The sequence below is a fragment of the Siniperca chuatsi genome, linkage group LG18 (assembly GCF_020085105.1).
Source record: "Siniperca chuatsi isolate FFG_IHB_CAS linkage group LG18, ASM2008510v1, whole genome shotgun sequence".
NCBI lineage: Eukaryota > Metazoa > Chordata > Actinopteri > Centrarchiformes > Sinipercidae > Siniperca > Siniperca chuatsi.
The window spans coordinates 10114337-10139135 of NC_058059.1; the positions used below are offsets into that span (position 1 = coordinate 10114337).

A 24799-nucleotide genomic window follows, 5' to 3' on the forward strand; every position below is an offset into this window, starting at 1 on the left:
CTAATACCTGAAATGTTGTTATATAACATATGTCTCTATGTACAGAATCTCCTTTACCCCTTCACTTCCATTCTCCATCTTTTTGGGGTTACTAAGAATGGTTCCCAACCATTCTTTTAAAATATTTCCTCTGGTGTTTTTTTCCCCCCCTCTATTTCACATTTTAATTTCTTTTTTTTTAATTTAACACGGTGCCTGTGGTTTGATCTGCATAGACATTTGTTTCTACTTGTGCTTTTTCTTCTTTGTGGCTGCGATTACAATCAGGAGATGGAAATACAAAAGAGTACCTGTTGCCATAGTAAGTACGTACTGTTCCACCTCCTCACCACCTTCCGAATTACCCATCACCCTCCATGCCTGTGTTTAATCATTTACCCTTTTTTTCTTGCATGGCTTCACTAGTAGAGCTGTCCTGTGGTCCGAAATAACCCATTTTCCGGGGTTTGAGACAGTTGAGTCGGTTTTAACTCGGTTCTCTGAACTCCTCTGAATCTCTTTCTCTGGGTTGATGGGGGTTATTTCAGAGCTCCTACCTCTCTTGTAATTAACCAAGAGTCACTGTTTCCAGTTTCTGTAAAAAAAAAAAAAAAAAAATTTAATGACCATGGCAAGAAATGTCATGCATTAAAGTCAAATTTACCCGAATGACAGTGACCTGGTCTAAACAAAAGCGGAGGATGTTTCTGAAGTAAACCTTACAACTCACCAAACCTTTACGTTAGAAAACCTCTCTTTTCTTCCTGCCAATGATCCACTATCAAATTAACCAACTTCTCTTGCACATATGCACATTATATTAATGTTATATGACACTGTGTATTTTTCTTTCATGGAAAAATCAGGTAATGTTTTGAAAATGTGTCGAATGTTGTTTGTCTTACAGACGAGTCCTTCACCAGGTACATCAGTGCTTTATTTGAGTGTGGCTTTCAAACCAAACTTGCTGCTGTTGGCTTTGCTGAGACTCGCTGTTGGTTTAACTTGAAAGATGGTTGAGGTCCATGCTTGGCTGTGTGGTGGTGTTTACTCTCCATTTTATCTGTCTGTGTGTTCGGCCTTATCTCTGTGACTGACATGAGAGATGTAAAATTAAGACTGAGGTGTAGTATTTTCTCAGGGCTTGACAAAGGGTTTTTCACGCTAGACTCTGTAGCATGTGAGCAATATTAAAAATGAACAAAGCTGTAGTTGTTTTGCACCTGACTGCTCTGTGAGAGCTTGTACCTGAGCTTGAAGCAGTAGTTTGGATGCTTTTGGGGCTATTGATCCATGGAGGTCTACTGAAGCAGACCTCCTGGATCCAGAACCAGCACTTGTTGCTTCTTAACTCTTTTTGCTGGGAGTATTTTTAAAGCAAAACATGTAACCAGTTTCTGCAGTCTCGCTGTACTTAAAGATATTTTATTTACTGATGCAAAAAACTGTATTCAATCAGTTGACCATTCGGGAAGCCCCACCCCCCTTAGTTACTGTTGCTACCCCTATCAAGCTTTCCAATGTAGCACTGCAAAAATGCAGTTTACAATGATTAATATTAGATTTTACCAGTCAAAATTAGTGGTCATTTTTAAAACAATGGCTGTATTATTTCAGACAGAGTTAGACAAAAGCAGCATCTCGTTTTCAGCCAGTGACTGTCGATTTTTACTGGTTGAAATGGCAACTGACACTTTCAGCAGTTTTATTTAGCTAGCTATTATTGTTAGTCCCATAAATTGGTTGAAAAATTCATCTCCACCTGACTTTTTAATGTCTCAAGTTGACTCGACTGAAATGATTGAAAATCTGCAAAAGGGTCACAGGTCTGCTTAGCCCTAGTATTATAAAATGTAATATTAGGTTGTTATTTCATTCTAACATAACCCTCTACAGATGCATACTATATCAAACTTGGACAAACACAAAGGCTAGATTTATGCTTTATTGTTCATATTGTCAAAAATTATGTTTAACTTTTACAAGAGAAAATGCTTTGAGATTCAGGGCTAACTGACGTATTTGACACTATTTCAGGAAACAAGTCTGGGGTGGGTTTGCCGAAATGTAACCTTAAACTTCCCCACATACAATAAAGAGCAAGGCAGAGCCAATAACGTAAGCCTAAACTCTGATATAACTTATCGTCCAGAACCGGACCGGCTCCCAGGGCTTTTGTAGTGTAAGCTGTAGCCCCACTAAATAGCGTAAGTTGTGAAAACAAGACATACAAACTCTCTCCTAGCACTCATTATTAAGACCAGAGGGAGCATCTCTAGGTAGTTTCTATACTCCCAGCAACTGGATTAAATGGCAATCAAATGTAATACTGTGCTCACTGGTTAAGGCTTTCTAACTCTTGTTGAATTATCATTCAAGGCCTAATTTTAACTTATTTATCATTGAGAGCTGCTCCAGTTTTGAATTAATATAACTTTATCCCTCCCTTGACTTGCTATGTAATGTCACTTGTGTGGTTATGTTATTACAATCTTTGAAAACATTACAGTATTTTTTGTGTTGTAGACTTTTATTTTTGTTTGTTTGTACACAGGGTGCAAATGAGCACGGGAACTGCACTCATTAAGATTTCCCTGTTTAAATGAAGGTAAAACACAAATGCTGTGTACCAGCTTGGGCCTGTCAAAATAAGAAACATTAAAGGAGTTGGAGAGCGATGAATAACCACGATTAATTAGAGCAAAGTCTTATTTGTAGTTGCTTATTGTCATTGTTAAAGGTAAGAAGTAAACATAGTGAGTCATGGAGAGATGCTTTTCTGTTATGTAACGTAAGAGAGACAGTGCTTCTTGTTTTGGCTTTTGGTTTTGGTGTTGGGTGTATTATGCACTTTTGTGCACTTTTGGCTTTTAGTGGGGATGCTGCCTGTGGAAGTGTCTTGTGCTTATAGGCTCTGTTAAGCTAAGAAGCACATGTATTCTTTATATCGGTGAAAGTCGGCAGTATCTTGTACTGACTGAAATACATCAATCTGTTACATCCCAACTAAAGAGGGGATGTTGTGTGAACTCATGCAGTGACAAGTGACAAATCATGTGAACAGCTTATCCAGTGGTAGATTTGTAGTAGCCTCAGTGGTGCGTAAGCTCAGCAGCGCAAATCCATCAGTTTGCCCAGTTTGTGATCAATAACTTTCTCCTTCCTCCACCCACCAGAGTCCTTGCCAGAACAGTCCTATAAGGATGAGAGTGATGCAGCCACCCTGAGACAGACCCTTCCAGATTTAACACCTGATGACCCTTCCGATGCCCCAGCCCTTCCTGCCGAAGACTCCACCTCTGCCCCTGCCACCGCAGACGCAGACGGAGCTGAGGGGGAGGAACCCGCTGATGCTGGCGACCAGGAGGGTGAAGAGTCTCCCAGCAAATCACCTTCCAAAAAGAAAAAGAAGTTCCGCACTCCTTCCTTCCTAAAGAAAAACAAAAAAAAGATGGAGTCCTAGATTGGAGAATGTTGGATCGGTCCTCAAGGCTGGCCTCTGCCTCTTTTCATTTCCGCTTTTTGTCTGCTATCATTGCATCCTTCGAGCAAGCCACAGTTACACACAGTTATGCTTTGTGTTGTTTTGATATCATTTGTCGCTGGCTTATTAACCTATTTTTCCTCGTTAGTGTGTGCCAATTTTGTATACAGTGTAAAAATGATTGATTGCATAAAAGTTTTTAATTATTAGAGGCTTTTAGTTGTGAGTGAGTGATTGATTCGGTCTTATCTACTCCATCGCCTTTTTATGCATGTCTATTACTACAGGCCCACACACTTGATGTGAGGTTTAAGGGTTTTATTGCCCTCATTTGTAAAAGAGTATTACTAAACAGTTGTAACCACTAGAATGTATTGGGATTGTATCAAAAATATGTCTTTTAAAAGTGTCTTTTAAAAACAGTGAATGCAGAAAGAGAAGAGTGTACTCTCTCATTTAACTTAAATTCCGACTGTGAGAACTATAAATTGCATAGTGCTAATTTTACCTCTGAAGCTGTGCATCCATGTAATTATATGTTAGCAGGCCTAGAGAACTACAGTTGGGATATTCACATTGGATTAATGACCCACAGAAAGTGCAGTCATATGAAGTCCATATTAATGTCTCCATAATCCAATATTTTGATTAAATCATCCACACACAAGCTAAATCACATCTTTGTGCTTGTTGATTTTTTTCTAAAACTCCAAGTCTTCTACCCACAACCATTTGACACAGCCTTAACTTACAGTTATGTTGTACAGTGCTTTAGATCTTTATATGATTTGGACATTGGTTTGAGAAATATTGACCCCAGATTCATCTGCAGTGCTGCTAACCTGCAGATGATATTGTTTGAACCTAGTGATACTGTGCATGGTTAACAACAAAGTGTGAGTCCTCCCGGGAAGTGTTAGCAAGCATTGTGCTTGTTGATTATTCCAAGGGTTGATAATGTATTTGCTCCTGGCTGTAAGTCTTTAGTATGAAGGAATGTGTAAAAACAAATTCTCAGTTTATGTCTTGCGTTCATTCGAATTATTTGAGCCTGGCTTTGTTTTGCATTTGCCCCTTGATTTCTCTCTGTCTCTGTGAAAGTCAGAAACAGGCAGAAATGCTACCTATTGTGAGTTTACATATTTCATTTTGTTCTTGATTTTATGTTAAAAAACACAAAACATTTTTTTTAAACTACTTGCGCTTTTTCTCACAAAGTAGATTGAGCCATGATTGCTTGCTGTGAGAGAGCACTGTGAACCTCCTCTTCTATAAACCACTGTCTGGGACACACGTTGCTTTTAGATAGTCACAGTCTATCATCATAAATATAGATACAGTTGTTACAGAACATGTAAATGACAATGTCGCTGTTATGAAGCTGCATGATCAATCATATTTCAGAACCCTCAGCCTGGACTTTCCTGTGTAAAACTCCACTCTGGGCAAATAGACTTTATCATTGAATACCTGTGTGTTTCCAGTTGCAGTAAAGACACAATGTACACTGGAGAAGCAATTCAGTTTTTTTATTTTTTATTTTATATTACCGATTGTGTGATGGCAAGTGAGCTGTGCTTAAGGTTGCAGGGCATTAATACCAAGGCCATCTCCATGCATTGCTCCCCCACTTGTGTTTATTCATCATGTTTTAGTGAAGGGTCAGTCATCAGTCTATTTAACCTATTGTGAACCAAAAGGCAAAACTAATGGGAAGCTTCACCTAATCTGAGATGCTTAATAAACCTTGGCCTTTGTTCACCACAGATGGCGTATCTACATTGTTACATACAAGCACAGAATGTCTAACTCACGAAGGACTGCATGTGTAGAATGCTTAGAGCGTGTACTGTCCTTTAAATGACTGTAACTACTCCTTTTTATTTTAATTCTATTTTATGTTAGCTTTAGCGTACCAATAACAATACTAGAGTCCTTGTAGTCATGGTTTTCATTTAAGTCAACCATAGTTGTTTTTTTTTATCTCACAGCTATGCTGATTTGTATTCTGTCTGATCTACTTCCAATTTAAATGTCTCATCATTATACCATCTACAGACATAATACTTCCACCTCTGTTTTCTCATGGTTCTGCCTCTTTTACAACCATGAATAAAAAACACTACCATGAAAGTTAGTGTTGTGTGATTGTAGTCATTTATGTAGAATCTCAGCGCAAATAATACAGAAATACACTATAAGCTAATGTCCCCATGTCGTTTGCCCTAGCAGTTAATATCATTCTTCATAGTGATTGGACTATTAAAACACACACAAACATATTTCAGTTGTCTCCAACAGTGCACAATCTTGAGTCAATATTAAAAGTATTTCTTCAGGTTCAGGATCAGTCATCCAGGTTAAGTAGATGATAAAGAGGGATCAAGAATGTCAACTAGTAAAATCATTTAATTTTATGTCAACAATTTATTAGCTGATTAAGCAAAACCAGCAATTCGTATAGATACAGCAGCAATTTTTACATTTTACACAAATTGAGTAAATGTATACCATAAGTACTCGTATAATAATACTGGCACAACAATCAATACTAGAATGCAAGTGGATCACAGATGAAAACAGACAATGAAACCAACAAATGCGTAACAGCAAAATATAATCATTATTAGAAAAACAACATAAATGGAGCAAAAATAATCTATAAAGATCAAATAGGTTAATCCAATGTTTGCCTCAAATAAATTACAGTCATTTTATTCAAACTTTTGATTTCATTTTATTTGACCTGTTTTTGAAGTATAGCTGATTGTCAGGGCCTGGTGTGGGACCACAATGACCACTGGGCTCTGTGAGGCTGTACTTGAGCTAAATGCTCACATCAGCATGCTAACATGTAGAAGGTTTCCCATGTTTACTTTGAGCTGCGTCTTATGAATGAAAGGTGTATATAAATTAAGTGTGTTATTAATAATACCCCTGGTGGCCAGGGTGCATAGGACTGAAATATGGAGTATTGCAGTGGGTAGAGAAGAGATTGGGACATTGATAATAGATGTGATGGTTATTAAGTGTATACAGTGGTGGAAGAAGTACTCAGATATTTTACTTGAGTAAAAGTAGCAATACCAAAGTGAAATACTCTGTTAAAAGTACAAAAGTATCAGCATGAAAATATAGCCTACTCAAAGTATAAACAAGTAAAAGTACTCATTATGCAAAATGGTACATTTCTGAATTATAAATATATTCCATTATTGGATTGTAATTGCAATGGATTAATGTGTAAGCATCACTTTAATGTTGCAGCTGGTAAAGGTGAGGCTAATTTGAATGACTTTATACTTCTGGGTAGCTGAATGTATAATGTATTTGATTGTATTTACTATCTGTATAAATGCAGATAAATGTAGAGGAGTAAAAAGTACAATAGTTCCCTCTGAAATGCAATGGAGTAGCAAGTATAAAGTAGCATAAAATGGCGATACTCAAGTAAAGTACAAGTACCTATAAACTGTAAGTACAGTATATGCACTTGTAAATGTACACCACTGACTGCCTGAACTGGTTATGGATGAAGAAGTGTTGGAAACAGGCAGTAATAAAGTGAACCTGTTGGACCTGCTCAGGGAATAGAATATTCGCATTAATGAATGATGACATAATGTACATCATGATTCTAAATTCGAAGTAACGTGTGTGACGTGGTACAGAACGTGTGCGTCTTTTGCTTCAGTTCGCTTGTAGACTACACCGCGTGAACAACTTCTGTTCCCGAGGAAAACTGGAGTCTCCATCTCAAGAGAAATACAAAGATTGTTAGCTCACTGAACCTTCAGTGAACGCAGTAGATATAGCTAGCTTTTTTTTTTTTTTTTAGCTAGGTTTGAATGTGGTGTTTTTAAACGCAGAAACAGGTAAACCACTCATTATTAAATAAGATGCACTTGGTTGTAAACACACAACACACATTAGCCGAATATTTTTTCTATGGACTGTTAGTTGTCAATACAACAGTGTTTTTCATCTCAAAGAATTGTTGACGAAAGTGAATATCTTATTGGGATGTTGGCTGATGGTTTAATACAGCAACACTCATAGCCCTCCCGGGGCAGCGGTGGAAGAAGTATTCAGAGCAAAGTTAAGTAGAAGTAGCAGTACTACGATGTACAAATTCAACATTTTACTTAATTGAAAGTACAGAAGTATTATCAGCAAAATTGCTTAGAATTAAAAGTACCTATAATGCAGATTGGCTCCTTGCAAAGTTTTATATCATATATTATTGGATTATTAATGCTGAATAATCAACATGTTAGATGTCTTGAAATGTTGCATGCTACAAATGAACAACTTTAAATATTGTTGGGTAGTTTAATTTTTAACAGTGCATCCTATTTTATAAACTGATTATATGTTAAATAAGCTACACCAAATCTTCATCTGCAAAGTAAGTAGTAACTACAGCTTTCAAATAAATGTAGTGAAGTAAAATGTACAGTATTTTTAGTGGCAGTAGAAGAACTGTCCAGCAATGTTTTTGTTTTCATCGTAGTGCTTCCTCTGGCAGCAGTTACACAAATGCTGCTCCTTCTTGGCTTGACTCTAACCAATAATCTAGTTTTCACCTGGAGCTTTTATCCTTGATGTTACTCCCTAAAATAGTCTCAAAACCAGCTTCCTATCAGTGTGTGTCACAGGAGCAGAGTAACCTCCAGATACGGCCAGACAAGAGTCATTCTTCTAGACGAGTTCAGTGAGAACAAACTCTAGAGAGACGGCATACAAAACATCTGCCAACGAGATGGATCACATTGCAGATGTTGAACGTGCTGTGGAGGAGATGGAGTGGGGCGACGTGCTGTCCACTCTCCAGGCGGCGATTGATGAACTATTGGGAGACATACCCAACCCGCCACCTCCATCTCCACCTCCTCCTCCTGTCTCTGCTGGGCTTATAAGAATTGACACCCACCCTCAGCCAGTGGAAAGTCTGAACAAAGGATATGGTGGGTGCTACCCCCAGGGAGCAGCTCCCCACACCTTTGAGCAGCCAAGTCCATTGATGGCTACTCTGCGAGTGAACGTTGGACAGGCTGCTCCCATCATATACCAAGGACCACTGTATGATCAAAACGTCACACAGTCAGGTCACCTATACAGTCAGGCAGGTGCTTATAGCCAGGGACAGGTAAGATACTAAGTAAAGAAAAGAGGAATAGGTTTCTGAAGACCTTTATCAATACCGAAAAAGATACGTATCAATTAGGTCTGAAAGGCAATAAACAAAAAATTAAATTCTGCAACTATTTTGATAAAAGAGTATAGGGTAAGAGAATATTTGCTGACTGATTTGCTGTTATATCGAACTGAATATTTTGGGGTCTTAAACTGTTAGTCAGACCAAAAAAAGGAATTTGAAGACATATGAAAACAGAATGAGGTGGACACATATCGGACCAAAATATCCTTCCTGTAAAGAGAGATGTGACCCGTGTCAAATTGAACCAGACACAGGAGAATTTCGATCGCCTGCAGTAGTGACTTCGTCACCGTTCAACACTGTTCTGGACAAGAATCCAGAGGAAATGTAGCATTGAGTCTGCAGTTTTATGTAGGTACACAAGGTGATGGTGACTTTCCCCTGTGATAAGCCTCTAATTATTGGAGAATATTAGAATACTAAAGGAGGATGCACACAAACTGTCGGATCAAGCAATCTCCAGACTATGTTCCTGTGATTATGATTTTTATTGGACAGAAATCCAGTACTGTGTTTGAAAATGTGTTCTGTGTCGGTTTACAGTAAAGATTGTGTGTTTACTTACGTTTATGGTCTTTGAAATAATTTCTTGAGTTTGAGTATTGCAGCTGGCTAACCTTCCCTCTCTCTTCACAGTTCCTGCCATATCAGTGGCCTGTGGATGAAGTCCCAGGAGCAGCATCTGCTAGTTACCCTGCTGCTCCTCCATCCCCAGTAAGACCCTGGTTAACCACACACACTCTAAAAACCATCTTCACTGTCTTCCAGTTCAAAACTCCAATAGAAAAAGGGCACATTTTAGAACTATTTAAATTTAAGTTGAAGCTGTACTGTCTTGAAACTCAGATGCATTTATTTGTTAGGATAAATGAAAAAATGTTTCAAAAGGATGTCTGTGTCAGAGTTTCAGGTGTCAGGCTGAAGTACACCTTATAATTAAGTTGAATTGCAGGTTCATTAGATCAGTAAACCAGCAAAATTGACCAGATTTTCTTTTAGTGATGTGACTGGATGTGGAACAGGTTTCACATTCTGATACTAGCATTCTGACAGTGGTCTGTTACCCCCCAAAAAAGTGATCTGTTATTCAGTAATAACAGTAACATCCACCACTGAAATTTAGCATAGTTAGTAACTGTTTTTACAGAAGGTTTAAATCTCCAAAACCAAGTTTAATCATCAGAAATCTAAAACCTACAGTCCACAGGTGGAAATGGCCATTTTTGAGAGCAAGTCAGAGTTAGAGGTAAAACTTTGTTTTAATGAGGCTGGGACTAAATGCTGCATTAAAAAGGCTCTTGCCTAGCTTTTTAAGTACACACTCCTAAGCCTATTTACAGCTGCTAACATGACTCTCAGTCTTGTTACTCTACACATGTCACTGCAGCTCATGCAAGCAGTTACTATAACTAAAAGAGAGGGGAAACTCTGACACCTGGTAGACACATGACACCTTTGCAGCTTGTCTAATCACCTGTTCTGTTTGTGTTCGTGTCTCCAGTATAACGATGTGCCAGTGGTGAGGCTCCCTGAAGGCATGGGCCAGAACCTGCCTCCTGTTGCAGTGCCGTCAGTATCTCACTCATAAATGCAAACACACACTCACGAGTGAACACAGCTATTGAGCTTCTGTTTGTTTCTTCAAACACACTGTTTCTATTATCTAAAATATCTATGTCTCTCTTTATCTATGTAGGAATGGAGAGGTGGTGTACAGGATTGCAGCAGATGTTTTCACTCCTTCTTACTCTGCTGCTCCTCCACTGAACACCTCCGTGTCACAGTAAGCGAGCTCTGGCCAGTTTGGGTCAAAATGTACTTTTCTTTTTTGTGACCGGCTCATGATCTCTGGCAGTGGTCACCAACTGGAAGACCATAAATAAGCCAGACTCATAATCAAATCGCATTCACTTTATATTTAATTTCTTGCAGCTGTTGTTTGATTGCAGGTGTTTGTTATTTGTCTACCAAGATGCCAGCTTGAATATTATTATAATCAGTCTCTTTTAATGGGTTTTAATGTGCAACACAGCACAGACAACCATGGTTTGTATTATTCTGCTTGCTTTACTGTTTCCTTCTAAAATACTTCTTTCCTCACAGTTTTACATGTGTGTTTTTTTCCTGTATTGCTGTAGAAAGAGAAAGCATGAAAACCAGTGGGATGGAGATTGGCCATACGTAAAGAAGCCACCAAATGCCTTCATGCTGTTCATGAAGGAGCAGAGACCAAATGTTGTGGCTGAACTGAACGTCAGCGAGAGCGCAGCAGTAAACACTATCCTGGGACAGAGGGTAAGTGTGTTTGCTCTGTATGTTTTTAGACACTCAAGGTTACACAAACATCTTGACATGTTTGCAGAAATTATTTTTATTTATTCTTACAATGACACAAATGCACTGTGTGACTCTTTGTGCATATTTATGCATGTGTTTTTATTCTCCTGTTTGTGTCGTGTGCACTAGCTGGCCTGTGTGTCGCGCGCATGTGTGGGGGTGTGTGTGTGTGTGTATATATTGGTGTGTGTGTGCTGACAGTGTGTTGTCGTCTGTCCACAGTGGAAGTCGCTGTCAAATGAGGAAAAGGCCAAATATTATGAAAAGGCAGCCAAAGAGAGACTGCTCCACTCACAGCAACACCCCAACTGGTCATCCAGGGACAATTATGTATGTACACTCTGCTCACACACAACTCGCACATGTTTACTCACTAGTCTACACTAGAGCTTATGAAACAAAGTCACTGAAAAGAGTCTTGTTTTTATCAGCTGATATCTGATGGAAAGTCTAATGTGTTTGTTTTTGTGTAGGGCAAAAAGAGAAAGAGGATGAGGAGCAAGGCCCCCACCAGTGTTAAAAGTAAGACAATATTTCTCTGGATCACAACGTGTTTTCATGTGAAATGTGATGAAAACTCGATGACATGTGACCACACGGGATTGTATTTTACTAGGTTAGATCACAGATTGTCAAAATACGTTGATTTCATAAACATACTTTTCAGGAAACATTTTTGTAAAATTATTTTTAAAGATCCTAGTCAAAATACAACAGTACATAATACAGTAGAACATATATGGTACATAAGTGTAATAATACACTTACAATAATACATCAGACTGTGGAGGGGAAATTAGATCACTCAAAGGTTGTCAATAAATCTGTGGTACAAGTCCTCCTTTTATCGTCAACTGAAGACTGAATTGTGTTTTTTCACAAAAAAGATCAGAACTTGTCAGAAACACAACACACGTTGTGATCAAACGAACATTAGTATCAAAAATATTACTATTATTTCTCTTGTTTTGAAAGTGTTTTATAAAGTCTTAGTGGACTGATCAGTGTTTTTGTTTGTTTGTTTGTATTGCAGTGTTTGCATCTAAACCTGGAGAGGTCACTCAACAGGCCAAGAAGCTGTGTGTGACCCGAGTGCAGATGGCCATGGTGGTGCCTTCTGCCTCACAGACAGCAGTGATGGAGGCTCCTCAAACACAGACAGTCCTGATGCAGACGCCTCACGCACAGACTGCAGGGACTCTGCATGTGTGTGACATCTGTCACCTGCCACAGGTGTATGAGATCTACTGGCTGGACTCTCCAGCAACAACAGTGTCCACAGAGCTGGATTCCCCCACTGCACCGACTAAAATACAAACGACTGAGCAGCTTAAGCCCCCTCCCCTCACTGCACAGTCTCAGCTGCCCTCCTCTCCGTACACAGACATCTTTTTTTAAAGATATTATGAATTTTAAAAAGTTACTTATGAATGTATTTGCCAATGCCACACACAGTTTTCAAGCTTGTAGCCTTTGATTGTTCTTAGTTTAGTGATTAACCGTGTCTCTTTTCCTATTGTGTGTGATAAATAAAGTTGTACTGAATTGCAATAAATTGAGTAGCCATGGTTTGTTCCCTATTAAGACTTCCATTTGAATAATCTTTAGAGGCCTTAAGTGGTGAAATTATGTAAAATTTAACAAAAAAATACATTAAAAAATGTTCTTAAGTTTTTGTTTTGTTTTTATTTTATGTAAATGGTTTAGCATGTTATCATAGCGGCATTTACTAATTAGCACGCAACACAAAGCACAGCTGTGGCTGATGGGGAAAAGTCACCAAAGTCAGTTGGATTCATCCTCTGGGGACCATAGATGTCTAGACAAAATTGAATAGCAATCTATCTAATAGTTGTCCAGATAATGTATGTCTCGCTGGACCAAAGCGGTGGACCAACTGACATTGTCATCTCTAGAGCCATAATATGTGTGTAGACTATTTGGTGTTTTGTTCATTTCAGAGGGCCTGTGCATGTCTGGCTTCTGAGCAAAATATACAGTTTTTGCAGATACTACAATGAAAACTATATTTATTTTTAAGTTACTTATGGGATAAGACATTAAATTAATTCTCATGTATTTGTGCTGGCGATTGTTGCAGCCTACTCCATAATATACCCAGTTTTCTTTGTAATCTGTGCCCTTATTTTGTAGAACGAACCTTCAATTATCAACGCTAGAGGCGCTGTAGGGAAACGCACACCGGAAGTAGCTCATGCCTGCTTCTGTGTTTTGAACTTTGAACTCAGACTTGTGCACGCTGGAAATGGAAATTCAGTGAAACAACGTGGATGGTAAAAGATTAAAGTGAATTAAAGTAAATTCGGCGTTGGCAGAGCATTAGATGCCCATGTTTTCCTCCGCCTGGATTTAATAACTCCACCCCTTAACGCGACTAAAAGGTAAGCTCTGCCTCTGAGTGATTCTGTTAGTTTGTTTACAAACTGTTGACGGCTCATAGTGAAGCTAGATAACTATAGAGTTGCTCAAATGTTTGCCTTTTGTCATATAATCGTCGTTTTCATTACATTTGAGACTTCTGCTTTGGTGTGTACATTATATTCACACATATACGTCAGTGTTCACCTAAAAATGCCCTAAATGCTAACTCATAGCTAATGTTAGCAAGAGTAACCTGAGACGAAACACATTTTACTCAGGAGGGATGTTTGCACCATTATAGCAGCAGAAATTCTCAAAACTCAACCAATCACCAGAATAGAGATAGTAAGAAGAACAAAGTGTCATGTTATTCATTTGCAATTTAATTCAAAGAGTTTCAAGATGATCTGACTCATTCAGTCTGTCAGATAGTTAGTCTGAGGCTGTAATGTCAGTGATGTTAGCTCATCAGTCCGCTACTCTGTTCCAGATGGGGAAGGTACCTAAGAAGAGGAGCCTTGCTGACAAGGTCCGCAAAACCAAGACCTCTACTGAGATCAAAAACAACCCTTTTGAGGTGAAAATCAACAGGAAGAAATTTGATGTTCTGGGAAGGAAAACCAAGCATGACGTGGGTCTGCCCGGTGTGTCTCGATCCAAAGCCATTAATAAGGTAAGAGGAAATATCAAGTTGTTGTTCCCCACATTCACCATACTAACTTCACTCTCTGCAAGCAATTACACAGCCAGAACAATTCTGCTACATTTAGTTTCCAAAATCCTTAAATGGACAAACATCCTTAATCTGTGTTTACAGCCCTTCATACAAATTAAGGGTCCCACAAGTAACTGAATTTAACCCCTTGTTTTAATTTACTTTTACTTTGTGAGCTTAGTGGACTTATAGGCTACCTAATGTTCTCTTGTAAGGTCATGTAAAATGGTCATAATGAACATTTTAAACATTAGTTGCAGTACTATCTAATATGGTACATTTTAGACTTTTAATCAAAATGACTGGTCTTGACAGTATAGTGATGTTGGCCCGTGAGACAGATCCGGGCAGTATGGCAGAATAAAGAACAGGAAGGCAGACTCTGACTCTGAATAAAACATAAAAGATTCTGCCGTCTGATGAAATGAAAAATAAAATAAAAGATACACTCTTCTACTGTAGCACTGTATCTGGCAGCCATGGGTCACAGCTCATCATCCATTTAACACTATCTGTGCTGTGAAGCCTGGTGCTCACAGTATCATGCTGGGAGAGCGATTTTGTGCAGGAGAGACGGAGAGCTTTGTAAGGACAGAGGGAAGCATGTAAAGAACTAAGCACAAGTTAAAGTGAGGATGAAAGTACAATCTGCACACTTGATTAAATTTTACTCCTAATTCATGGCTTTGTATGAGTGTGTGTATGTAAAGTTTTTGCTTCTTATCAGATTGATTGATCAGTGAAGCAGCTTTGACTTGACTCTTGTTACACTCAAAGGGAACACATTTGTAACTCTCTAATAAAGAATCAATGTTTTTATAGCATATTGGCGCTTTGTGTGTGTTTGGACAGAAATCATACGTAATTCTCGATATTTGATCTGTAGAGAAAAGAAACCCTTCTGAAGGAATACAAACAGAAGAACAAGTCCAACAAATTGATTGACAGACGCTTTGGAGAGTATGACACCAAGATGGCACCAGAAGACAAAATCCTACAGAGGTTCGCAATGGAGAGACAGGTCAGTGATGTAATAATATGTATTACCTGTAAGGACACACCGGACATCAGGTCATGACATGGCAGGTTTTCAATAATGATAGATATGAAAACAGATTTAGTAACATCACTATCTACGGGCCCTACTTTGACTTTGACTTCTGTAGCTTTGGCTTTCTGATATTTTACATGAATCTTTTGTTACTCAAGACTTCAAATGAGGCAGTAGTCTGTCATCTCTATTACAGGTTTTAGTAGTAGTTATACACACATGTATGAAATGAATAGTGCAAACACCAGTGAGACAAAGCTGAGTTTCCCCCTTTGGGCTACGAAAGTATCAACTTCTAAAAATTAGGAAGTAAGAGCTATCAAATCTCACAATGTATACTAAACTCCTAAACTTTGCTTCATCTTTCAGCGTGTCCACGATAAGAAGGATGTTTACAACCTGAACGAGGAGGAGGAGCTGACTCATTATGGCCAGTCACTGGCTGAGATGGAGAAATTCAATGACCTTGTGAATAGCGATGATGAATCAGAAGAGAAAGGTCTTTTGTCAGGTGAGTATTGCTTGTCTCCAAACACCAGATGAACAGAAAGTTAATCCTACATAAATGAATGTGGTGCCTTGAGGCTGTTTCCTCTTAGCCTCATAAAATACCGTCAGTTTTTCCCCTTCATCCTTTATTGTCAATCCCTGAGCTTCTGATCTGGTGAACAATCTTATCAATCAGTTGTTCTTGTGTACTCTTTCAATTGAGCTTACCGCAGTCTAAAAATTATCTTTTTTTTAACAGAAATACGTAAATTGTGTGTCTGTCCCAGTAGTTAATGATTATGTAAAAAAAAGGAAGACAAAAATGATAATGCATGAATTTACAAATTTTATATCATCAAAACGCAAAGCCCATGAACGTGGTGGCTTTTTTAGGTGGGTTTCATCATTCCCAGCCCACGACTGGATTTACTAAGTCGTGTTATAGATGATAGAGCTGGTACATAATAGTGACACTACTTCTCTTTCTCATCTAGCTGAGCTGACCGCCTCCCACTTCGGAGGAGGAGGGGGTCTCCTCAAAAAGAAATCAGGGGATCAGCAGGAGGTTGAAGGAAGCCAGAGGGCAAAGTCCAGACAGGAGCTCATTGAAGAACTCATCCAGAAGTCCAAGCAGGAGAAGGTGAACCAGTAACACAATCCTGCTGATTAATTTGGTTCCACACTGACCTTTTCACCCTGTTAAAAATGGATATTTGCTAAAAACTATTAAAAACACACCAATGAGCCACACTGTAGCACTGGGTTACATTTTCCTCCATTACTATGAACACACTGTAATTCATTTTGAGTCGTTCCCACATACACTGTCCTGCTCCTGTAAATGCTCACTAGCGCACCAAATCCGCAGCTGAAAATAGTCCCCAACAAATGCACTATTTACCCCTGTTTGAGTAACTTTTGCCCAGCTGATCAAGGAAATTATTTAGCAAATTAAAAAAAATTTAATTATTCCTTATTGACCCATTTTTAAAGATATACGTCTTCAGTAGGAAACAATTAGGTCCACTACAAGGCTTATTGCTGAGTGATGCAGACAGGCTGGGAAAGTCGGAAAGTACTGACACATTGTTGGTTTTGGTCTTTTCATGGGATTATAAATATCGCTGGATGTTGTTTTTTTAATGACTAATGATTATAGCAATGTTTGAGGGGAGATGTGTCTTGTGGTCCAGGTCTTAGTTTTCTTAAATTATTTTTGACTTTTTCAGCGGGAACGGCAGGTGCAGAAAGAGGAGGCACAGGAGCTGACTGAGAAGCTGGATCAAGAGTGGAAGAGCATTCAGGCTCTGATGGTGAAAAAGACGCCCAAAGCTGAAAGCGCCGACCAACAGGAGGAGAAGCCCAAGGTAGGGTTGCACCAAACAATCAGCAAAATGTAATTTTGTTAATATTATGTTGTGTTGTGTTAATATTTCTTTGTTCTATCTCTTTGCTTCCTCTGTGTGTTCCAGCTGGAAGAGTATGACATGATGGTCAGAGAGCTCGGCTTTGAGATGAAGGCTCAGCCCTCGGAGAAGATGAAAACCCCAGAGGAGCTCGCTCGGGAGGCGAGGGAGAAGCTGCAGAAACTAGAGGTATGTTCACAGTGCAAGGTGCATTTTTATCTCATTGCAAACAACTTCTTGTCATTACCACATACAATATTTGTTTCAACATCTTTTAATGCTCCGTGTGATAGTAGATTTTTTGTGCTCTGTGCTTTCTCCAGGCTGACCGTCTGAGGAGGATGATGGGAGATGACGTTGGGGACAGTGCACAGAGTCAGATCCACATGTCTGCCGATGACCTCAATGATGGCTTTATCTTGGATAAGGAAGACAAGAAGACCCTGTCTTATCAGGTATGAGACAATGCTATAAGTAGGGTGTGTGTGTGTTGAAGAACTGGTTTATTTCTGGAATATTCTTCACTTTTTTGTTGATTTATATGTTAATACAGAATGTTTTAAATTCACATTTCTTTTGTGTGTCCAGGATGGAAAGTGGAACATTGGGGAGGAGTCTGAGGAAGATAAGGATGAAAACGAAGAAGAGGGAGAGAGTGGTGAGGAGGAGGAATCAGCAGCAGAGGAGGAAGATGAAGAAGAGGAGGGAGAGGGGGTAGGGGAGGAAGAGGAAGAGGAGCTGGAGTGCAGCAGTGAAGAAGAAGATGGTCACTCGGACCTGGAGTCTGAGCAAGAAAGTGAGGATGAGGAGAGAAAACAGGAGACCAGTGCCAAACCGAAGAAGAGTCTGAGCAAAGAGGAGGTGAAGGCCCAGCAGGAGGCAGCTAAAGCAGAACTCCCATACACATTTACTGGTAACTACACACAAATAGAAATGTATGAAACTACGCTCATTAAAATCAGATCTTAATTTAACTTGGACTCTGATTTTTACAAAGAAAGATACTTTTAATCTGTTTTACTTCTATTCTGTGTTTCTTCCTCTCGCAGCTCCCGAGAGCTACAGCGACCTGAAAGATTTGCTCCACGGCCACACCCCTGATAACCAGCGCCTCATTGTGGCCAGGACTCAGAAATGCAACCATCCTAGTTTGGCTGTAGGCAATAAACTTAAACTGCAGGTACTATATATTTCTGTAAATTAGTGTGGTACTTCTGTCTCTGTAGCCAGTTTTAGGTTTCTTTCAGTGCTGTATGAACTTAAAATGTTATCTCTGTTTGTCTCAGAAACTGTTTGGTTATCTGTTGGAGTACATTGGAGAACTGGCCTCCAGGAGTCCACCTGAACTCACCACCATAGATAAGCTCATACCGTGAGTTCAAAAAAGGGCTTTCTTTCTCAAGTTTATGTGATTCAAACTAAACATATCAGTTCATTCCTGCTCTGTTATTTCATTTTCTCTCTGTAGAGAGTTGTACACTTTGTGTCAGATGTTTCCGGAAGCAGCCTGTAAGGCCATGCAGAGCATCCTCGGAGACGCTGGTCATAGCATGGAGGAGGTTCTTGAGGTCAAAGGGCACGTTGCTTTCCCAGCACTAGACATGGTATGGATTCTTTGCTGTGAATACCATAAACATGTTGAATGTTCACCAGGGTAGATAGAGATTTTTGAGGTTTTAAATGTTACTTGACTTGGTCAGTGTTCATTGTTGGTCTATAGGTCAAGCCTCAGGCTAAAATGTTATGTCCTCTTAGTCAAGGGTGTAGGTGTGGTTTCAGAAGTGGGGGGAAATAAATAAAAAGGATAGATAATGTTGTATTTACATCCTTACTACAAAAACTGATATATCTTTGATTTTATGTTCGATTTTAGTGTGTTTTTCTGAGAATATTAACTGTAAATGAAAGTACAGATTACATTTTTATTTTTACCCAAAACACATGTAGAGGAAGTGCTTATTTCAGCCCTGAGTGACTGTAGTCTTCCTCTCAGTCATAAATGCCTGACAACCTACACTAGCAAGCTAGGGAGTGGCTAGTGGAAATTATGCCCTCAAATGAGGATATTTGCTCATTCTTTCTACTGTATATGACAAATAGAGTTTCAGTATGCTCATTTTTGTATTTCAAGCTTGTCTACCTGAAGGTAACAGCCCTGCTGTTTCCTACCTCAGACTTCAGACACCCAGTTACCACTCCAGCTCTGCTTTACATCAGCCAGGCTCTCACCAAGGTACATACAGTCTTCAGTGTGTTTGTTATTGTCTGTGTTGTTGTTAGAGCTGTTTTTTTTTTACTGTTTTGACTGTTCTTGCCTACCTGCCTCTATGTATGTGTTTGTGTGACTTGTAAGGGGGTTTCACCATCTCTCATTCTGTTTGAATCCAGCCTTCACCTCTCATTAGTCATCTTTTTTGTGTGCATTTTCTCCACATAAGAAGAGATTTTCTATATATACACCTCAAACATTTTAAATTATTTATTATACAGCTGTAGGAAGTTACACTGTTGTTTTCTTTCCGGAGCTGCAGCTGAAACACTCAGTGTTTACATGACATGTTATGTTTAAGTGAATCTCCTCTTAAATACCGCAAAATCAATGTCACTGGACAAATGGATGTTTGGTTTTCAGCACTACTGTCATAATCATACTTGTGTGTGTTTTTGTCCATGATTTGTACGTCCTTAGTGTCCAATGAGATCGTTACAGGATGTGTCGTCAGGTTTAGTCCTGTGCTGTCTGGCAGTGGAGTATGTCTCTTTCTCAAAGCGCTTCTTGCCTGAGCTCATCAACTTCCTGGCTGGAACACTACATCTGGCCGTGCGGGACAAGAACTCTCTAGGTAGCTGCACACTCATGTTTTTAACACATTTCCTCAAGTCTGTCGTGCATGTTTTTGTGTCAGCTTTCATAAAGTTGAAACAGAGAAGACAAACTTTGACATTGTGTTGCAGGTTACACTGTGGTGCCTCCTTTTAGGCCATTGGGGAAGTGCAGTGATCTGCTGGTGTTGTCAAACCCCGAGTCCTGCAAGAGCTGGAGCAAGAAAAGCCTTCCATTGTCTGCTACCCAAAACCTGGAACTCAAAAGTGACATTGACAGAGATCACCATAGGTAGGAGGGGAGGGGAAAGAAGCTGGTCAGACCCCTAAACCATAGACTCATTTGACGTTATTTCAGTCAGTTGGCCAAAAATCTTACAGTTTACAATTTGCTACCACAACATAGAAAAACAAGCCTGTTAGGCCAGGACTGCCTGGCTATGTTCAAATGTAAAAATACAAAATACAAAGCCAAGCAATAGTCTCACACATAACCCCCCCTAGAAATGACAACTAGTCATTTTTCTTCTTCAGTCATTGTACGGAATAAACAAAGAAAGCTAGCCATAACATTGAACAATTCTTTTGCACACATCTGCTTATTTTACCAGAGTCATGATTACTATTGACTAATGCTAACTAACATTAGTTAAAGGATAGGTTCACATTTTTTTTAAGTTTATCTTAAAACAAAACTAGTTAGTAGTTTTCATATTAGCTAGAGTTGAACTTAGAACAGAACGAACCCGATCTCTTCCATTGGAGAAACATTAGGAAAGGATGTCTTAACTGCCTGTATGGACAGAAAGGATGATTTCAGTATAATTTGGGCTTGTTAGTAATGTTTTGAGAAAGACTTGAAAAAATGTGAACCTATCCAGGCTTGTCAGAAAGATTTTGATGACAAGAGAATCGTTGTAATTTCTTTATTAAATTACTTCCCCTGGTTTACCTGTTCACTGTTCCAAAATTATGTCAAATTTTAAGACAAAGCCCTTCCAGACATATTGTGTATACCTCTCTTTATATACAGCTGACCCCCAAAGACGTGACATTCAGAAACAACAGATCCCACAATGCCTTAATTGGCCATTCAGAATTGAGTATGTGACAATACCATGTAATAACAAGAGTGAATACTTGCCTGGAGACAATTATAGGCCCAGTAGGAAGAGAGGGAGGGAGATGAAGTGTGAGAAAACCTTTTGTCTTCACACAGCTTCTCATGTTCAGTTTGGACCAGAATAAGACCACCAAAAATTAAATGGCAAGACAGGAAGAAATTAAGTAAGACAGATTAATTGCCTTTTGCAAAAAAAACTGCATGTTTTTGTGCTTCCATTTTTATAGAGATCTCTCCTTTAACCAGTTGCTTTACAACATTTTATAAAAATGAGCATCTCCCGCAGTGCTGATAAAGAACTAATATGTGATGAGGGTCTGCATTAATACCTAACATAAGCCATCATATTGCGTTTACCTGTACAGACCGTGTGGCTCAGAGCTGATACATCCACTCGTGTGATTCTGATGAGTGGTTTCACACAGCAGCTGGTGTGTGGGCACAAAGCAAATCTTGCTAACAGGCTTCAGTGGACCATGATTGTGCACAGTTTGTGAGAATATACATTTTTATTCGTACTCAACTAAATTTAATACTCATATCATGCCATATGTTACAAAACCCCTCCAGACATATTGTGTATACCCCTCTGTATATACAGCTGACCCCCAGAGATGTGGCATTCAGAAACAAATGATCTCACAATGCCTTAATTGGCCATTCAGAATTGAGTATGTGACAATACCATGTAATAACAAGAGTGAATACTTGCCTGGAGACAATGTTGGAGAGAAATTAAATTAATTTAATTTATTTGCTATATTTATAATAGAAAAATAATTCAGCATGAGTCTTACAGAATCAACTTATAATATCCCAATTTAATAACATATGTATGTAATATCAGTGACAAAGATTAGAAATTCAAAATCATTAAGCATTTTTTTTGGTCTGTAATGATTAACCAAAAGCACACACTGATTTATCAAATGTATTAATTTGAAAGCAGCAGTTGTTATACAGTATTTTAATTCTCTCTCACTCTCAATGACTCAGACTGAGGCTTGCTATAACCCCAAATACCTACTCTGTAAATCATCTTTAAAATGCCTTGCCTGAAGATCTGGTCCAGTCCCCTCCACACTGTTATGAACAACAGCGCTACACGTGACTCCTGCTCCTCACACCTGGGTGCCCAGTCATATTCTAATTTCTGCATTCCTTCAGGCCTTACAATGACACATGCACACCAGCAGCTGTGTGTGAAGAGTCTAGTAGCTGTGGTGTAATTACTGCCACGGTGATACAGCCTTTGGGTAGGGAAGAACAGAGTAAGTGTATACCGCATGAAAGTGTGTCTAAATGTGTAAAGATGAATACACGTTATTTGCACACTGAATGTTGAACTGATGGAGTCATAGCGAGGAACAGTTGCTGTAGATAACTAGATACAGTAGAATGAGTTTCCACTTTAGAAGTCTTAATCATTTCCACTTATCTCAGTGTTTTGCACCTCCTCTGTCCTCCACATCCAAACAAGTTTTCACCTATCTTGTGAAATATCTCAACATCTACTGGATGGATTGGCTCAACATTTTGTACAGACATTCATGGTGCCCATATGATGTGTCCTACTGACTTTGATCATGCCCTGATTTTCTCTAGCACCACCATGAGGTTGACAGTTGCGATTTTAATTGAAATTTCTCGACAATTACTGGATGGATTGCCGTGACATTTTGTGCATTCATGCTCCCCTCAGGATGCATTGTTATCTTTGTAATCTTGGGTGATCGTCTAACTTTTCAGCTAGCACCATTAAATTATTATCCCATTAATTATGATTTCTCCAATACTTTGTTTTATGACCAAATACCTGCAAAAGTAATGACATCCCCATCAGGCTCAGCTGTACTTCGTGTTTAATGCTAATTAGCACATTTTAGCATACTAACATGGTAAACTAAGATGGTGACAATGGCAAACATTCTACCTACATCACCATGTTAGCATGCTGATGTTAGCATTTAGCTCGAAGCACTGCTGTGCTTAAGTACAGGTTCACAGAGCTGCTAGCATGGCTGTAGACTCTTAGTCATGTTAAAGCACAGAGCGGCTCACTTAATCAGCTTTTTTTATTCTGTTCACATAAACATATTCACATCTTTACATACAGTGTTCAGCGAGGTATTGTATTTTGGGTAGAAAGGATGGAAGTAAGGTGAGAGTAGATTGAGGGGGGGTAGTCGATGTGCATTGCTATTGGCGAGTGCTATGGGTGTAATGGCTCTGTTGTTGAGGTCAGCTGTAGGGAGGCTAATAACCATGAGTGGTAAACTATAAATGTTCATCCATGTTGATGTATCTCTCCGCAGGTTGATGTGTCTGTCTACTTGCCTGGACCTGGTGAAGCGGTGCTGCCTGATATACAAAGACCTCATGTCCTTCACATACATCTTTCAGCCAATCAGAACGCTGCTTTCCAAACACCTTTCAGCCCAAACATTACCAGAGCTTTTACAGGTTGGTGCCAAAGATGATTTGATACAGTGATGTCTCTCTCTTTCTCTCTCAAAGTATCTTATTTTTATTTTGTTGTTTTGTTGCAGGAGCTTCACAGTGAGATCCTGGAGACCATCAGCAGTGCTCCTGTTACTCACAGTCCGCTGGTTTTAGAGAAGAAGAAGCCTATTCCTCTGAAGCTGCTCACACCCAAGATTGTTGAAGTGTAAGTGGTAATCCAGTGAATACAAAAGTGTGTTTTTAATGATGGTGAAATGAATTGCCCCATTCAGAAGCTGAAATAAAGCATGCAAATTTGCTGTGAGTTTCTTAAATTTTTTTCAGTTTGGACTATGGAAAGAAGCGTGGCAGTAGCAGAGAGGAGAGAGAGAAGGAGCGATTGAAGCACAAGTACAAGAAGGAGTTCAAGGGCGCTCTGAGGGAGATCAGGAAGGACTCACGCTTCCTGGCCAGAGAGAAGCTCAATGAGGTCATGAACAGGTGTGAATAACGCAGTGTCAAACCAAAATGTTTCTGAGAAATGCTGCTGTTAATTAAAGCCTCTAACTTTTTACACGTTCTGTGTTTCAGAGATGCAGAGAGAAAGAGGAAAGTGAAGGAACTCTTTGGCAGTTTGGCCACTCAGGAGGGAGAGTGGAAGGCCCTGAAGAGGAGGAAGAGGAAGTGAAATACAGAATCTCAGTCTTCATCGCTTCTCTCCATCATCTGTTCCCTGTCAAATGGACATGGATAACAAACCTGTACAAGGTTGAAATTTGTGGAACTGGGAACAGTTTTGTACTTTTTGTTTTTTAAATTGTGAGATAGGATAAAGTCAACTTCCTTGTCTCAACACACATTTTATACTGTTTGAAAACCAGCTGTCAGATATGCACACCAAGTTGTGAAATATTTTGATGTAGGCGTTTGATGTGATGATTGGATACTGTTGTTGGAAGTGTCAGTCAACACAGCAGTGAATATTTGGTTTGCTTTCTCCTTCCCCCCCCCCACCAGAATCAGTCAATATAATGTGCTTAAATACAGAAAAAATAAATTACTGTATCTTTCTGTTCTCTTATTTTCCATCAGCGAGGCATATGTTTTTCCAGTCGAGCTCAGTAAAGTAAGCTCAGGGTTATTCTCAACATGATAACAATGTAAAATAATGTCAATAAGTCATGCTATGGTAGAGAGGGAATTGGTAATGCAAACCCCATGACTTGTATACAGAAGGAACAAAGTCTGTGCACATTCACAAAGTTTCATTGAATAGTAATTTTAAATGTATGACCGTCAGTTCTATTATGTAAAACTTATGGATTGTTCAGTGGGCGTCTTTTAGAG

The 24799-nt window shown here is 39.2% G+C and overlaps 3 protein-coding genes across 36 annotated transcripts in view; all 3 read left to right on the forward strand.

Annotated features, from left to right (window-relative positions):
• add1 (adducin 1 (alpha)) overlaps positions 1-5600 on the forward strand; it is a 28776-nt gene extending 23176 nt beyond the window's left edge. For 8 of the 34 annotated variants that reach the window (XM_044175510.1, XM_044175527.1, XM_044175511.1 and 5 more), the window contains 4 exons: positions 268-301; positions 406-454; positions 887-902; positions 3156-5600. In XM_044175510.1, the coding sequence (XP_044031445.1) occupies positions 268-301; positions 406-454; positions 887-902; positions 3156-3442 (386 nt within the window). In that variant the 3' untranslated portion in view covers positions 3443-5600. Of the gene's footprint in view, positions 1-267; positions 306-405; positions 455-845; positions 903-2533; positions 2588-3155 lie in introns of all 34 variants that reach the window. The other 26 variants (XM_044175523.1, XM_044175534.1, XM_044175535.1 and 23 more) reach the window with 14 other exon arrangements.
• Positions 5601-6060: 460 nt separating this feature from the next.
• On the forward strand, positions 6061-12686 carry LOC122866188 (transcription factor 7-like 1-B). The gene is made up of 9 exons (XM_044175541.1): positions 6061-7338; positions 8110-8612; positions 9321-9398; positions 10186-10253; positions 10381-10467; positions 10823-10979; positions 11244-11351; positions 11495-11543; positions 12055-12686. Exons 2-9 carry the CDS (start codon positions 8226-8228, stop codon positions 12417-12419), a joined length of 1299 nt encoding a protein of 432 aa, XP_044031476.1. The 5' UTR covers positions 6061-7338; positions 8110-8225; the 3' UTR covers positions 12420-12686.
• Positions 12687-13220: 534 nt separating this feature from the next.
• Positions 13221-24523, forward strand: nop14 (NOP14 nucleolar protein homolog (yeast)). Its single transcript, XM_044175539.1, has 19 exons — positions 13221-13423; positions 13894-14076; positions 15005-15139; positions 15539-15680; positions 16153-16298; positions 16888-17025; positions 17131-17253; positions 17388-17519; positions 17653-17977; positions 18114-18244; positions 18351-18436; positions 18533-18668; positions 19196-19297; positions 19754-19907; positions 20020-20179; positions 23326-23473; positions 23560-23678; positions 23798-23953; positions 24044-24523. The coding sequence occupies exons 2-19, from the start codon at positions 13894-13896 to the stop codon at positions 24138-24140; spliced, it is 2613 nt and encodes an 870-aa protein (XP_044031474.1). The 5' UTR covers positions 13221-13423; the 3' UTR covers positions 24141-24523.
• Positions 24524-24799: the final 276 nt, after the last annotated feature.

Coding starts and splice junctions, on each gene's coding strand:
- LOC122866188 (XM_044175541.1), top strand. CDS start 8,226: ATGGATCACATTGCAGATGTTGAACGTGCTGTGGAGGAGATGGAGTGG. Junction 10,468..10,822: donor CTGAACACCTCCGTGTCACA/GTAAGCGAGCTC, acceptor GTATTGCTGTAG/AAAGAGAAAGCATGAAAACC. Junction 11,352..11,494: donor GGTCATCCAGGGACAATTAT/GTATGTACACTC, acceptor GTTTTTGTGTAG/GGCAAAAAGAGAAAGAGGAT.
- nop14 (XM_044175539.1), top strand. CDS start 13,894: ATGGGGAAGGTACCTAAGAAGAGGAGCCTTGCTGACAAGGTCCGCAAA. Junction 17,026..17,130: donor AACAGGAGGAGAAGCCCAAG/GTAGGGTTGCAC, acceptor TGTGTGTTCCAG/CTGGAAGAGTATGACATGAT. Junction 19,908..20,019: donor GCGGGACAAGAACTCTCTAG/GTAGCTGCACAC, acceptor ATTGTGTTGCAG/GTTACACTGTGGTGCCTCCT.